General features: G+C 38.7%; 1 protein-coding gene across 1 annotated transcript in view; it reads left to right on the top strand.

Annotated features, from left to right (window-relative positions):
* MMP2 (matrix metallopeptidase 2) overlaps positions 1–15821 on the top strand; it is a 36470-nt gene extending 20649 nt beyond the window's left edge. Inside the window, exons 8-13 of the mRNA XM_074881347.1 lie at positions 114–269; positions 2039–2192; positions 7934–8070; positions 9846–10005; positions 13461–13570; positions 14807–15821. Of these exons, the coding sequence (XP_074737448.1) occupies positions 114–269; positions 2039–2192; positions 7934–8070; positions 9846–10005; positions 13461–13570; positions 14807–14910 (821 nt within the window). The 3' untranslated portion in view covers positions 14911–15821. The remainder of the gene's footprint in view (positions 1–113; positions 270–2038; positions 2193–7933; positions 8071–9845; positions 10006–13460; positions 13571–14806) is intronic.
* The last annotated feature ends 802 nt before the right edge of the window (positions 15822–16623 follow it).

Here is a 16623-nt window from a genome sequence, read left to right as displayed (position 1 = left end):
TGACCATTTTTGGTGGGTAGCAAGGAAAATAAAATTATAAGACTATGAATAACCTGTGTGGTACACTTCTACTGAGATGCAAGCAGCTAATAGTATCTTGCTGTATTATTTAGGATACAGTCTCTTCTTGGTTGCTGCTCATGAATTCGGCCATGCTATGGGATTAGAGCACTCTGAGGATCCAGGAGCTCTTATGGCCCCTATCTACACCTACACCAAGAACTTTCGGCTTTCTCAGGATGACATTAAAGGGATCCAGGAGCTATATGGTAAAGTTCTCTCTTCTCAGCAGAACTCATCAGAAAAGCATGCAGTACAGGTTCTGGGATTCAACTTGCAGTAAATTACATACTGCACAACACCACCAATGCCAGAAACATCCTCTGTTCCTTTCTCCCTGCTCTCTTCATGTTATTACTTCAATCAAATGTCACAATTTAAGGATGAGGGGTCACTAAATTTACTGAACTAACAGGAGCCCCAAAACTACTCATAACCAAACTGTTAGATGAAAATTTCTAATGCCTTTACTGGGACAATGAAATGCTGTGCTTTCCTCTAGCTTGAAATATCTGACATGGGTGCTTTTGGGTATTATTGTCTGCAGCACTCTGAGCTTCCCAGATTCCAACTCCCTGTAAGAGGGGAAGGATGTTGTTTCCTGTCCCAGCTTGGAAAGAGTTCACATTGCCTTCCCACAATAATTCAAGCTGTACTGTCACAATAACATTTGCAGAGAGTGTGTGGGAGCTGATATTTCAGCGTAAATTTATTTGGAAACCTGCTGGAGAAAAAGTGGATTTAAGTATTTTTATGTGGGTACATCTTTAAAATTTATTATTTTCTCCACAGATACTCTTAGTAAAATGCATAAGTATTATTAAGATTGAAGTTCCTTCCATGCATATATTTCCTACCTTGTAGAGGCACAAGTATACTACAGTCAATTAAGCAATTGAAGAAAATCTACATAATTTCTCTTTCTGTACTTTTCACTTTTCTACTGAGATATTTTCCTAATTGTAAGTGACTATATTCTACAACATACAACACCTTAGAAATGATAATAAGAATATACTAAAATGATTACCACAAGACACCTTTTTATCAAAAATCTGATTTGAATCTTCATTTTTACCTTGTTCTTAGCTGCTTTAATTAAGACTGGGAATTGAGACATGGGCAAGGTTAAGTGAATTTTCTAAGTTCATATGGCGTATCTTTGATATAGTTCAGAATTTAACCCAGTTTTCCCGAGGCACACTTCAAAACCTGAGACAAAACTATCTTCCTTGTCTCTTTATAACTGATATAACCCTTTACAAACTGCTTTCTATATAAAACAACTGTTCAAAAAAACCTTTGTTTTCTTCCACTATTATTATCTCAAATCAGCTACACTCCACTTTGCTTCATACAGTAAATCAACCTGTAAAAAAAGGCAAATGCCTCATAAGGCAATACAGCAGTAGCCAAATAATAAAACAAAACAAAATAAACCAGATGGCAAAGTGCATGTTCTGAAGAGCACATTTTGATTATTTATGAGGGCAGAAAGACCATACAAATGGCTCAAAATGCATCTTTGTAACTTGCAAACTATTGGCACTTCTAGAAAGATAAATCCACTTTGACATCTTTCTCAGCGGAGTTGCAGACAATTCTGAATAGAAGGACTTTGAAAGGCATTTCTCTTCTTTTTAGAAGCCAGTAAAATAAAAATTGTAATGTTAACATTTAAACCCAGTATAGTGGCTTCTGAATATCTTTCAAGTTAAACAGGCAGCTCAACATGGAAAGACACTCACACAGGCACAATGAGGCCACACAGCAGATTACGGCAGGACTGGAAGCTAAGGCCTTCTCAGCTGTTCTCGACCACCCTTCTTCTGAAAAGATTTTATTATAAGTTTTTTTGTCCTTTAAGCACTGCCTCCAAATTATTCCCCATCTAGAAATTATGGTAGTGAGTGTTTCCTATGTAACCTATGCAACACTGTATTTCAGTGTAACAGAATATCTCTGTTCACCATTACAGAAGTTTCGACTGATGTTGAACCTGGACCAGGGCCAGGCCCAGGGCCAGGCCCACGTCCAACCCTTGGACCTGTCACTCCAGAGCTCTGCAAGCATGACATTGTATTTGATGGAGTCGCACAAATTAGAGGAGAAACGTTTTTCTTCAAAGATAGGTAAGTGAGATAAGGTGCTTACCAATGGGGCCTCAGGTGGAGGAATCTGTCAGACCTATTCATCAAACTCTAGAAATTTAATAGCAGGCACAATCTCTGTCCTTTCTTCTGTGTGTTCAGAGACAGCAAAGTGTCCTAATCAACTCCTAACAGAAAGAGATGGCAAATTCTCATTTTATGGTTAAATAATAAGGCCTTCTTTACCACAAGGGCACACTGCTGGCTCATGGCCAATTTGGTTTCCACCAGGACCCCTAGGCCCTTTTTCACGAAGCTGCTTTCCAGTCTGTTGGCCCCCAGTATGTACTGGTGTTTGGGGTTGTTAGTCTCCAGGTGCAGGACCTTGAACTGGCCTTTGCTGAACTGCATGAGGTTCCTGTCATCCCATTTCTCCAGGGGTCAAGGGTCCCTCCGGATGGCAGCACAACCCTCTGGTGCATCAGCCACTCCTCCCAGCTCTGGGTCATCAGCAAATGTGCTGAGGGTGCACTCTGCCCCATCATCCTGATCATTACTGAAGATGTTAAACGGTCTTCTACCCAGTGCTGACTCCTGGAGTACACTGCTAGTTACTGGCCTCCAGCTATACTTCATAGCACTAACCACAGCCTCTAGGCCCAGCCAGTCAGCCAATTTTCAGTCCACCTCACTGTCTGCTTACCTCACTCATACTTCAACAGTGTCTCTATGAGAATCTTATTGGAAACAGGGTCAAAAACCTTTCTGACCTGTTCTCCCCTCATCTACCAAGCCAGTCCTTTCATCATAGGTTATCAGGTTGGTCAAGCATGACTTCCCATTTGAAAATCCAAGCTGATTACTCCCAACCACCTTCATGTCCAAGAGATTTTCTGTAATTAGAGATAGGCGAGATGATTATGCCATAAATTCACCTTTTCCTAGAGCTACTCTCAAACTTCTTTGAGAGTCTGGAATTTTCAACTTCAGTCATTATTTTAGGCAGTTTTGTGGTGGTTATTAATTTCTAGTTTCTGTCCTACACTGGGATTGCACAAGTCAAGATGCTATGACAACAACTGGGCTGCTGGTACTTCTAGCTAAAATCACGACAAGGGAATGACACAAGCCTCACAAAAAAAGCCTGTTCTCATGATATCTTCTGCCCAATTTTACGGATTGGAGAGCAAAAATTAACCCAGGTGTTAGCCCTGCTGACTTCTGTAGAGTCACATAAGGGTTGCTTAAAAGGGTGAAGTAGGTGGGAGACACATCCAAACTTCTAAATGCTTATGCAAACCAGATATGACCCCCAGAATCTTTAGAGATTTACCCATCTGTAATGTTAATCACAAAATTAGCAATGGAAGAGATGCATTAGCCAGTCTATTCCCTGCCAAAGAAGGATTCATTCCCTATAAAATATTTCCGGATGCCTTTTGTAGCAAAACCTACAAGGATTGTAACTGAGCAATGGAAATCCCATCACTTTCAGTGGAGTAGAGCTCTGGAGGCACTATCCTTCCTGATTTCATTTCATACAGTCTGCACTCTGGGGGAAAGCTTCAAATCTGACTGCAGGAAAATTTCCAATCTCAACTTCTAAAAACACTCCTCCAAAAAAGTAGTTCATCCAAAGCTAGTGGCAATAATCTCAGATGCCTCTTCCACCATGGAGACACTGTTTTAGCAAATCTTCAGTTTTAGTATAACTTTCATTATGATAGACTGATCCAAAGAGGATCTGGTCCTTTCCCATGTTCATAGAGATACAATCATGGAAATCTGTGAGCAAAGTCTGGTCCCTCAGTGGTTTAATCCAGTTTGAGTCCAAAATCATTAAATAACAGTATTATGTGACTCATGGCTGCTGTAATAACACATCAAGGACACTGATGATTTGGATAGGCTACATGTGTGCAAGGCCTCCGAGGCAAAAGACACAAAAGGCATTTTTGATGCAAAAGCAGGGACATTCCTGATCAAATGAGGTGGCTGCACAGCTGCAGCTCCCACTGCCTTTGCCAGGGCCTGTATTATCCAGCTGCTCAGAAATGAAGAGTATCTCCCAAGGAGTATGGGACTTGGCAGCACCATGTTGAGAGACACTAAAGCTCCTTTTTCCCTGCCATAAATCAATGCCCAATTTGAAATCATTTATCCTCAGTTACCCTGAACATTCCCCCAAAGTCGCTGAAAATCTAGGCCCACACACATTCACTGCGCATGCCTAAATCAAACACTGTCTGCTATCATATAGAAACATATACAAGCATCTGAAGCTGATGGAAGTATTACAACTCACCTGTTCATTGCTCCTTCCCAGATGTCAGCTGACATTTAAGAGGAAGCAGGAACCAACAAACAAGGTCGCCCTCACAAAACAGCAATTTAATAGTTATCTCCCGTGGGTGTAAAGTCCTGCCATTTCCTCCAGATTTAAATTATCAGCTAGAAGATATGAAGGATTTATTACAATGCTCCACAGTTTAACTCTACCCACCAGCTTTTCATATCAAAAAAATCATGGTCAGTTGGGTAATTTTGCAGGCTATGGTACACAGTAATTCCTTCAGTACCTTTTCTTCTAGTTCCCATCTATTTGATACCCAGAATAATGGTGCTTTGGGTTTGAAGTCTGACATCATCTTTATCACAGGCTTTGTGTTTTAACAATGCAGAAATTGGATATCAAACTTCTGGTTGTAAGAACATAATGTTCCCCATTTCTATTACAGCTGCTAGGGGCAAAAAGGGTTCTCTGAACATGCCTGTGGGGATACCTGTGATACCTTTTGTACTATTCCTCTTGGCCCTGTCAGTGGCAGGCTAAGATTCCTTACAATCCAGTGATCCCTAATGGCAAGAAACAGCCCTTTCTCGGCCATGAAATGGCCTTACAGAAAGCCAGCACTGGGCCCTTTCACCAACAAGCTGCACAGAGCTGGCCCCAACACACTGGCCTAACAGTTTGCCAAAACCGTTGCCCACTTTTGCAAGCATAGTCATCAGAGAGCTAAAGTATTCACCTCAGCTCAGTGCCTTCAAAAGGAAAAAGATTCTCACAGCAGTAGAAAACCCTTTCAAGTTCCACAGTGTTCACAGCACACTGATCCTCTTTTGCCCACTTGTGGGCCTTGGTTTTCAGCCAGACCTCCACCTGGCTTCTGCTTTTGTAAACTGGTAATCACGCAAGGCTTGATCCAACAAGGAACAATTTAAAATCTATTCCTAAATCAGCAAAGCAACTCAGTATTCTATATAATCCCAACAAAACAGAAGTATTTCATATTCAGATACAGTTGGTCAAAGAACTATGCAAGTGCCAAAACAATCTGTTCAAACTGACTCATGCTTTATCTAACATGCAGCAAAAGCAGACAATTGTTGAATTGTTTTGCTCTGGAATTGCTTTGACTGTCAGTTTTGCAGCTTTCCAAGTACCAGGCAAGCAGCATTATGACTCACTTTTGGAATTCAAAAAACAAATGTCTATCATGTGCCGTGTGACTTTCATGATTCATGAAAATGACCATAGCATCCAACTGTCATATTACACAAGCAAAAGGAGTAAATAGCAAAAAGGAGGTCAGATCAGATTAATTCTTTCAAAACGGTGTTTTTCCCTCCCCCCTCAAACCAAGGAAATAAAAGGGAATTACTGGAGGTGCTGTTGGTTATAGAGAACAGTTGAGCTTTTCCACTGGGCACAGAATCCTCCAAGCAACTGAGTGTCTGAGTGCAGCATTTACACAGATGTTTTTCTTCTGAAAGTGAACAAAAATTCAAACTTCTGATTTGGTCCCTTTACATAACTGCACGTAGCACTAGTAGTAATAATAATAATAACAGCAAATCTTGATTATATTGAAATATAATGTAAAATATTTACTTTTACAAAATATTAAATCAGTCTATAAACATAATATTAAAATTTAACCTGAATGAGTTAAAACATTTTAACATGTTCAAAGTGAAATGAGAAAGCCAAATAATTATTTTCACCATCTCCTCAATAAGATGAGTAGAAATAAAAATACCTCCTACCCGATTCAAAAACAGAAGAAAATTCAGCTTTGACAAAGTTTCCCTTTCCACAAGAAAACCTCACCATTTTAACAAGTACTTTGAAATGTGTGCTTTAATAAAAACTCGGTGTTCAAGTCTGTTGGCTCTGGAAAGTTTGGAATTCATGCAGATAGCAATTATTAGTGCTGACTCAGCCATAAATCAGGCCCAAATGTGATTGAGAATTCTGTAACTTGGATTTTTAAAGGAGCTACTTTTACGAATGCAGTGTTAGAAAGATCTGTTATATGGATTTCCATTTCATATAATATTGGATCAGCTTTTCTGTCTAAAAAGAGATGCATGAAACAAACGTTATTACCTTTTACAGTTTCATAAGAGTTTAAACACTGTCAAGAGCAAGAGTAATTAGCTAAATGCCTTATTCCTTGCCTCTTTTTTTAAATAAAAATTATGATGAGTTATGCTCAGAGATATTTCTGTACATGTTAAAAATACATATATATATGCAAAATGAGAGTAAGTTAACATATTACTATTTTCATTATTAGTACCAACTAATACATATTTTTAATTAAGAAACAGAAAAAACAACGCACTTGCCAGTTGTACTCTTCCTCATATCAAACACCATAGATTACCATAATTCCGTATGCAGCAACTAATCATACTTGCAAATGCATTTAAAAATGCTCTATTTGTCCAAAGCTAGCTCTGTTCACAGCCAAACTTCTGTGATAAAAATATAGCAATTTATTAAACGAATTTAGGTCTGCTCCTCCAAGTTTTCGGGAAAACCAAAATTCAGTTTCAGATCCTGGGTTTCTCAAAGGTATAATTATTCTAGGTAGAAATGGGTAATGATTATTTATAGTCTGAAAAAAAGTAAGATGCTAGTAGCACCTTGAGCTTCAGCAACACAATTATGGTAAAAACTGTTTGATCTGAGAATTTAATAGCTATAGTTTGGTGCAAGAGTGATTCCACCAGCCTGCTGATTTTTCATTTTATGACCATGGCAAAACTTTTGTTCTGTTGGGGAAAAAAGTTCTTCGCTCTATGGAGGAGGAAATAGTAGTGCCATTTTTAATACCAAAAGCCCTCTGCACAAAGCTCTACCATTTAAATATAATTACAGCTTTTTAAAGCTTAAATCAAATGATGATCCTACTTATACATAAAATAGCCAATAAATTACCCTTTGCATTTCTCTAATGAACATTTTTAGTGCTAGCAGTTTCTTTTACAGCCAAGCTCACTTCCAAGCAGTTTGATATACTGTTATTAAATTTGAACTTTTAGTCACTACAATAGTAATTGCAAGAGCAATTCACGGAATATAAATCTCTGCTTTTGTCAAACACTCATCTATCTGCTCCATACACAACAGCAGGAGAGCTCTAATAGTTTAAATGCCTTGTAAATGAGTTTATTTATATACTCGAAGCACAGAATACATTTTGCCCTGATGGAAAAAGCAACAGGAGCTCCAAAGCAATCAGTGCAATCAGTGCAAGCAATTTCACCTGCATGCAGCTTATTGTGCAACTCTTTGAGCAACATGCTTCTAAATGAATGATTTGGTTTTTCAGACACCGTAGGAAAACAGCCACAAGTGTGTGTTGCTGCTAACGTGTGTGTGTGCGCATGTGTGTATACGCACGCTTATGTGGCCTTTGCCAGAAATTATGAGAAACAGATGTGCCGGTGAATTAGTTCATTGTAAATCTCATACAATTTTCTGTTCTGCTCAGATTCATGTGGAGGACTGTAAACCCCCGAGGAAAACCCACAGGTCCTCTTCTTGTTGCTACATTCTGGCCTGATCTGCCAGAGAAAATTGATGCTGTCTATGAGGCCCCTCAGGACGAGAAGGCTGTATTTTTTGCAGGTATCAGTTTTAAGTTTTAAAATGTAAGTAGCCATTTGCATAAATGTTGCATTCAAGCTCAACTTCCTCCGAGTTGTAACTGGGCCAGAGAATGGCCTGCCTAAGAGACAGTGTAGCCAGCAGGTATGGGTGACAGATCTCAAAACATCCCATGCTGATGATTTTAGGACAAAGGCTGGGTCTGAAAGACTCTGAACAGCATTCAGCCTCCATTGCAACAAAGGGGAGCTATAAGCACCTAGAAAGATACACTCAACAATAAGCAAGACTAAACAATAGTCATCACTTAAAACAAAAAGCAACAACAGTGGGAGCTCTGTTCATCAGTCACTGCTGGTTTTCTTCTGTTTCCTCTCATTTTAAGCTATTGTCTCTGTACATGTTGCTTGAGAAGATTAGATCTTTTTCCCCTGCCATGTCTTTCCTTGTCTCCTCCTCTTTTGCCAAAGACTGACTTCTACTCTGGCTTCCAAGTATCTGCCATGGTGGCTTACCAGGCAGAGGATACAGGCAGCTGTCGAGCTGCCTCCATGGGAGAGGAGGATAACAGGAAGCATTATTCTGTCCGTCATAAGTCACACATATGGTTCAGCTGCACTGGCCACATTAGTGGAACTGGGAGGCTGTTTTCAACATGAAAAACTGAGCCAGCAAAAACTGGGCTCCAGTATCTACTAAAAGATGACTAAACATCTCCAATCATGTAAAAAACATATGGCCAGTGCTGCTGTACATTTTCTGTACAGGAGGGAAAAAAGTAATGATAATCTGTTCCACATGTCTCCAAGGCCATTTGCCTGAGTTTACATGGAGGGGGAAAAAAAAAAAAAAAAAAAAAAAAAAAAGCTTGAAAAAGTTTTATTTCAGGCAAGCCAAAACAGTTTAAATACTGCATATACTATATATAATCCTATTACATCTAAACCTCTCTCCCTCTCTTTATAATCTCCAGGAAAACCTACTTGATAGATAGATAGATAGATAGATAGATAGATACTATCAAACAAAGATCGGTTTGAAAGTTACATGAACCCCAACTGCCTTAAAATACCTACTCCTGAGACCCACCCTTTGCTCCCAAATGGCAAAATTGTAACTTCTCATGCTTACTTTCTTTCCCACTAGCACAGAATCAATGAATGTCCTTTCATGAATGAATCTTTCCATGGCTTTCAGTGAATCCCGTGAGGGTGTTTACTAAGTAAATTGTAATTCCATGTAAAGAATGTAGAATACTAGTACATCTTCCATTACTACATATTTGGAGAGACATTAGAAAACTCTGTATGACAATAAACAACAGAAACAGGAACTCTGGGCAAAAACTTTGTGTTAATCAATCAATAAAATCGCTCAACAAAACAAATGGAGGGTGAACATGAGCTTCTTCATTTGACCTTCAGGTGCCCATGCCTGGTTTCAGACCATCTTCATCATACAAAAAATTACAAATATTAACTATTTGTTTTAACATAACCCCAACTGTACTAAGACAGTGTCTGCCTCAAAGATGACACAGTTAAGAAGGGAGGAATCAAGAGCATGCTGAAGTGATGTCTTTTGCTAAGAGGCAAGCAACACTCAGGAGGCAAAAGCAGAAATTGTAGAGTACACCTGCACCCTAATCTAGTGCTTCACAGTTGGTAAAATACTAGAAAGACTGGTAGTACAGTTAGAGCAATAAAAAGTCACATAACAGAGCATAAAAGAAGAAATACTGCTCTGTATCTGATTAATAAACAGTGTGTGTTTGTTTTGTTTTCTTTCCTGCTTAGGAAATGAGTACTGGGTTTATACAGCCAGTAACTTGGACAGGGGCTATCCAAAGAAACTCACCAACCTGGGACTACCCCCTGATGTGCAGCGTGTTGATGCAGCTTTTAACTGGGGCAGAAACAAGAGGACGTACATTTTTGCTGGAGACAGATACTGGAAGTAAGATGCATTGAAGTGGTGCTGGTACGCTGTTTGCCAAGCTGTGTCTCTAGGGCTGAATGCACACTGTGGTGCAGGAGGCAGGAACCAAACACAGGGGGTTCAGCCTTTGAGAATACACAACGAGGGCTGCCAGGACAGCGCTGACAGCAGTGGCGAGTGAGGATGCTGGTCCATGGAGTATGGCTAGGAAAGTACTTCAATACAGCAGCAGGAAACTAGCATATATTTGAGAACACAGTTTGCAATGATGATGGTATCTGGGAGTCTCTGTCAGGCCACTCACCACTAACAACCCATCCCTCAACCCCTGTGTACCAACAACTGCCCCACGTCAGTCTCAGGCTCTTGAGAGGGGCAAGCTGTCCCTTCTGTCAGCTCACTATTGCTGGGAGAAAACGCTGAAAGGAATTCCTTAAAATGGGCTCATCTCCAATCACTTGAAGCCAAAGACTGACCAGATTGCCTTTGAAATTCTTTCGCTAAGCCATCGAGTTTGGAGGCACTGAATGTAAAAGAAACAGCAGTGTGACTGGCAAAGCATGCTGGGGATGACTGTAAATCCTTTCAACAGCTGATGTACCAGTCACTAACACATTTGCTCTACTAATAGAGTTGGCACTGAGGAGATCTGAACAAAACACAACAAGCATATCTGTTAATACTTTGGGAAAAATCTTAGCTTCAGTTCATTTTGACCATCTCTACAATCCTTTTCATGTTTGCAGTACATGCTCAGAGAAGTTTTTGTTGCAAAGAACACCACAAATGTGGTATTCCACAAATGCATGTAACTGTATTTGAACTAAGGTTCCTGTTCAAAGGACTGTATGAGAAGCAAAATATAACACAATGTAAACAACCGAACTCAGGCGACCTGCTGCCACACTCTATCCAGGAAAGATCTTGGACTCTTAGATTAGGAAGGAATGTCCTTAAAATGTCTCAAGGCTATAACTGTGGTAGAGATAAATATCCTACATTACACCTGATGAAGAATCTACTAGTTGCATTTAATAGAATTTCATTATCATAATTGGCAGGAAGATCTGGCACAAAAGATCATCTTAAAAACCAGAGGCACTTTAGTGCTTTGAGGAACTTTGAGTTACCTCTGTCTATCAGAATGGCATGAGAACAAAACAGAGACACTAACTCCTGCTTTCACCATCAGAGGTCTCTTTGAGGAACAGGACTTTACTGCAGGAATGCAGACATTACACAACAGGCTGAAAGTTGAACCATTCATTAACTGACAATTTAGAGGAAAGTTAAACATTAGAAACACCCACCAGAAATCTAAAAGATTCTCCAAGCTATAAGGGTTCCTTCTGAGAGATGCTCTATATAAAATATCAAAGGAGGTCTCAGTATAATTGAGTCCATTTTATGTGAACATTAATTTCATGTTATGATCAAACTGGATGAATGTCTTTATTATATCCTAATGGCTGTGGATTCCTGTAAGTAAATAAAATACCCTTTCACAATTGCCACTTGATCATAACTTTCAATTACTTTGAGGACAGTACTCTTCTCCATTATCTAAAGAAAAAAAAAAAACCCAACTTAAAAGCTAAAGAATGTTATTCATTTTTCAATGTCGTATTGTAGAGACCATCTTAAAACATTTGCAAGTAGTTCTAATACAGCCATCTGCAATACTTTGGATTCCTACCAAAACCTACAAACTATGAGTTAGCAAAGCTGCTAGTCTCCTCTGTACCAACTATTGTTTTTATTAATCTACTCCAGGGCCTCCAAGTAATTCATCACTCTAATCACAGACAGTATTTTTATCAAAGTACCTTATCAATTGTAGTCACTGCAGATGCATAATTTATTGTTAAGGAATCAAAATAAGCTTAAGTGATTTCTATCTGTGTAAAGAACCAAGCCAGCAGTTGACAAATATTTCAAGAAAAAATGCATCTCTGTTTAACACAGATGCTATAACCCTTAAGTATGTGGCTGGTTTATTTTATACAAGGACTCTGCCACACAGAATCAAAATAATCCTTCCTGTGCCGTTCTCACACTTACTTTAAATGGATTTTTTGGAAGTGTTCTCCTCTCCCTCCTTCCAGTCACAAGCTGTTTGTGCTATTATAACAAGATTGTTAAGCAAGGTGAAGAGGAGGTGGCTCAGATTCCACAGCTGAAGTTTTAAAGCTACCCAGTAGGGTACTAGATTTTCTTTAAATATCCAAGGAAAAAATAGTAAGTAATTTAAATTAATCATTTAAATTTATTTTGACCAACCTACTGCTCATTTGCACTGGTGTTACTTTGGAACTACTATCCAAGTAGTTCCATACAGGAATGAGGGAAAGGTAACCCAAGATACATACAGATATGGATAAATAGAAATAGAGAACATAAATGCTTCCCTCCCTCCAGTACTAGTCAAAGACGACCTCTCTGAAGTCCACTGCTCCTGAAGAGTTGCTGCTAGGGTGACTGAGGCCTCACATGCATTGGAAGTCTGGTTCAAACTATATCCCATGTCACTGCTCCTCAGGACATCTCCACGCCTCCTGCTCAGCACTGACTCCCATCTATGAATCAGAAAAATGGGGAAACCAGGCCACAGTCTCGCTCCTTCCATCTTCACTCTCAAGGACATTGCATCTCTGGGACATTTATTCCCTATATATGGGCAAGGGAGATCCTGGATCACTTGTTTGTTGGTGTGTAAAACTGGCTTTGCACAAATCTGTCTTTGCATTCTACAGTGGAAAGCACACAAATGAAACAACTGCTCATCTGTAGATGTGGATTCAGACAGATCCACTCACTTCTGAAGGGCACTGAAAACTAGATCCGACTTCTATGGAGTTAGGTGCATGTACACCAGCTGAGTCTTTCCTCTTTAAAGCATAGATTGTGAAAACCATTATGATTTTGGGGTTTCTTGACCCCGAAGAAAAGCATGTATTTTTAACTTGGCATTTATCTGTCGATCATCACTGAGAGAGAGACTGTGTGAAAATAACAGGGGTTTTTAATGAAATGTTAGGGAAAGTAATTAGTAATTTAATAGAAATCCAGCAATTACATGGACTACAAGCATATTTCAAATAAGATTTTTAAAAGATAGCCATTTCACATTAAAATCTGATACCTTCAGATGCTGGCTGCTGCCTGAAAAAAGTTACCTTTCCTAGAATTATGTTTGAAATTTTAAAGATACATTTCTAAAAAGGGTTTCGCTTAGAAAGTATATTTTCAATTCAGCAAGAATTGCATTTCCAAACGGAAAGACATAAAATTTTACAGGGTTTTAAAGGAGTCAGGAATAATTATAATGAAATAGAAACAATGTTAGAATCTCGGTTATTATATTTCTCTTTGATTGCTTTATATAGTCACATTTGCTGAGGACTTTCTGAAAAATTATGTTAAATTTTAACATTAAATACAGATTTGTAATGCAGGGATATAATTTTCTTCAGGTACAATGAAGAAAAGAAGAAAATGGAGCTTGCATCCCCTAAATTCATTGCTGACTCTTGGAATGGTGTTCCAGATAACCTCGATGCTGTCCTGGGTCTTGGTGACAGCGGTAAGCCATAATTCTGATTTAAGTCACTAACAAGCTCTCTTATTTGTCTGCTGTAAAACTTATTGGAGACTAATTTCTTGTGGTCCATGAGTAGGAGACAAATTCCCACCCAGCTTTGGAAACTACTGGTTCAAACAAACTTTTTTTTTCTCTTTATTTTCCCATTAAATATCAGTTGATAAATACCCTACTAATCACAGTTTAAACTCTGTAAAATGAAACATTTAGGGAATATGACCTCTCCTGAATATTTTTATCCAAGCAAATAATAATAATAGTTATGTTAGTTTCCCTTTTCATGGTCATTTAATTCAATCTGCTACTACTCTATTATTTATTTCCCTGATGCTGAACATTTTGCAAAGCTTAATAAGGCAAGAAACAGCTTTTATTAGCATCTTCCCCCTTTTTTCCTTTTCTTCTTTTTTAAAAAAAAGGCTATATACTGTCTTGTTTAGAAGCATCTCATTGTTTTCCATTGCTATGTTGTACACTTTTATGTCAAGATGTCCTAGAGGCTCAGATCTGGGTTCATGCTGGTTTTCCAACTTGGGGATGGGGAAAATTGGCTCTGTGAAGAATTCTCTTTCTAGTGTAGTTTGAGACAGAGACTAGAGCAATTCCTGCCACCCAATGCCTAATGCACAGAATGTCCTAACACCAGAAGGCATGACGGGGCCAGTCCCTATGGCTTGGAAATTTCCCAGCTTCTTGACAGGTCCATAGGTTCCTCAGCACCAGCATGCAGTCACAGTACCATTTCAGCATCAACCTGCTCTAGCACAGCCAGAACTTGAGTATGATAATCTTGAGCACAGGCACAAACGGGTTGTATTTTGCTCTTTTGTTTAACCACCTATCAACTGCAGCTGAGAGCCTGGCCCATGGTTTTAAGTGGCCTCATATTTTGCACAGATACACATAATGTCTGGAAGCACCACTGATATCACATGAGTCTTGACTCAATTACATTTTCAACATCTATCTTGCCAGCAAACATTTCTTACCAGAAAATTCTGGCTCACAAAATGGTAACCTGGCTGCAGGCTTCAATTAACAAGACCTCTCTTCTCCAGGAGAATGTATTTTTAATTAAACCTCTTTTGTTGTGTATAAATATTTTGGGAAATAAGTCTTCCAGTTCATTAAGCTTCATAATATCAAACAGACAAAAAAGCTTTGATTAAGAATTATGTGCTCCATAATCTGAGTATGCTTTTTTATTTACCTTCACAGGATACACCTACTTTTTCAAAGATCAGTACTATCTACAAATGGAAGACAAGAGTTTGAAGATTGTTAAAATTGGCAAGATAAATTCTGACTGGTTGGGTTGCTGAACTGTATGAGATATTAATAACCAAATATTTACTTTTTCGTTATATGCCTTATCTGTAATTAGAAATAGATCTGAATGCTAATTACTGGACCAGTCTGGTACTGGCACCAAAACATTAAGTACCAGTACTGTACACATCAGATAATTTAAGAGTGTTTGCCTCCTCAGTATACAAAAGATGTTTACGTATATATTCTGGTACAATTTTTCGGTTTTCATGCTATTCATAGTAATGCTAGTAACAGAACATCCATCGTTCTTTATTCCCTTGGTGCTTAAACAAAGCATTGAAACCATTGGAGACTGGATCATGCCCCTGTGCTATACACTTCCCATATAGGCTCAAATGAGATGTACCAGCAGTGCACTTTGATTTTTTTTTTTTTTAATTACAGCTCTGTTATAAATAGATGGTTTGTCTCGATGTTTTTCACCCTCTTGCGAGTTTGATCATTACTTCCATTTATTTACACAATAATACAGAAAGACTGTCATAGGCACAGGTTGCCTCAGGATTTGATTTGTATTGATGCATGATGGAATCATGGCAAGAAACTGTTAAAGTATTGTTTTAAAGTACTTTTTATTTTAATACCTTAGTTAAATTTAGCAATTTGCTTCATGCACTTTGTTACTACTATATAATTTGTTTATATGGACGGAATGACTCAGATTTTTGAAGTCAATGCGTTATACATAAAAGTCAAGTATTATTGTTTAACTTGTTTTATTTTTCTGTTCTTTATAATGTTGGGGTTTTGGTCGGTTAGGTTTTTTTGCTTATACATTGGGCAACAGAAAATGTTCTTTTCATAATCTGATGGAATGTTTCTCATTAAAAAAATAAAACAGAAAAGAATGTCCCACACATGAAGTGCCAATGATACAAATAAAATCAAATTACACTGTCAACACTTCTCATGGCCAGGCTGCCTTGTATCATTTGAAATTAGAAATTCAGTAGCATGTTACAGTGAAATACCTGTCAAAGGAAAGACAATATTAGCCCAGGATATAACTGTGTACTGGATTTATTTAGAAACCTAGGTTATTTTCTCTGTTAGTTCTAAGATGTTACTGCAGCAATTTACATTAAAGAGATTATATGGTCCACGCCTTCGCAAAGCCTGCTGCCTTCACAGAGCAGTTTACATGCCTGTCTATTACCCACGTTCTTTCTCCTTATCAGCAGGCTACCTCACCACAACCCAGACAGGAAGAGTCAGCACAGAACCAGCGCTATACATATTCTATAGGGAATGTAACCTTGAGAAACAGAGATGCAAAACCTTACTGCTGCCCATGAGATCAGATTGGCCATTTGGATCCATTGGCCAAGGATCTTACCCAGCTCCATGCACATGAAACGCTTTGTGAGACTCTATGGACTGCATCACACAAGTGGTCAACTCAGATCCTTCTCAACATCTCTCTCACATTGAGTCCGTGATGCCTAGAACTGGCTAGTAACCAACACCTGAGCCAATGATCAATTGGTTTCTTCTCCTGTCCTCTACAACTTCATGTTTACACTCAGTGCTTTCCTGTTCTAAGCAGAGGTTTTTTTACTGTGGTATTCTGAAAAGATACCGCTTCTAAAGTGGCTGCATTTGCCAAACCGTCTTTTCACTGTACACTATCCAGATATAACCTCCACTTTGGGAAACTGTTGCTTACTACAGACAATTCTCACCTGGATGAACCAGTTTTCACC

This window comes from Strix uralensis, chromosome 12 (genome assembly GCF_047716275.1).
Source record: "Strix uralensis isolate ZFMK-TIS-50842 chromosome 12, bStrUra1, whole genome shotgun sequence".
In the NCBI taxonomy this organism is placed as follows: Eukaryota; Metazoa; Chordata; class Aves; order Strigiformes; family Strigidae; genus Strix; species Strix uralensis.
This window is presented reverse-complemented; position numbering and strand designations above follow the sequence as displayed.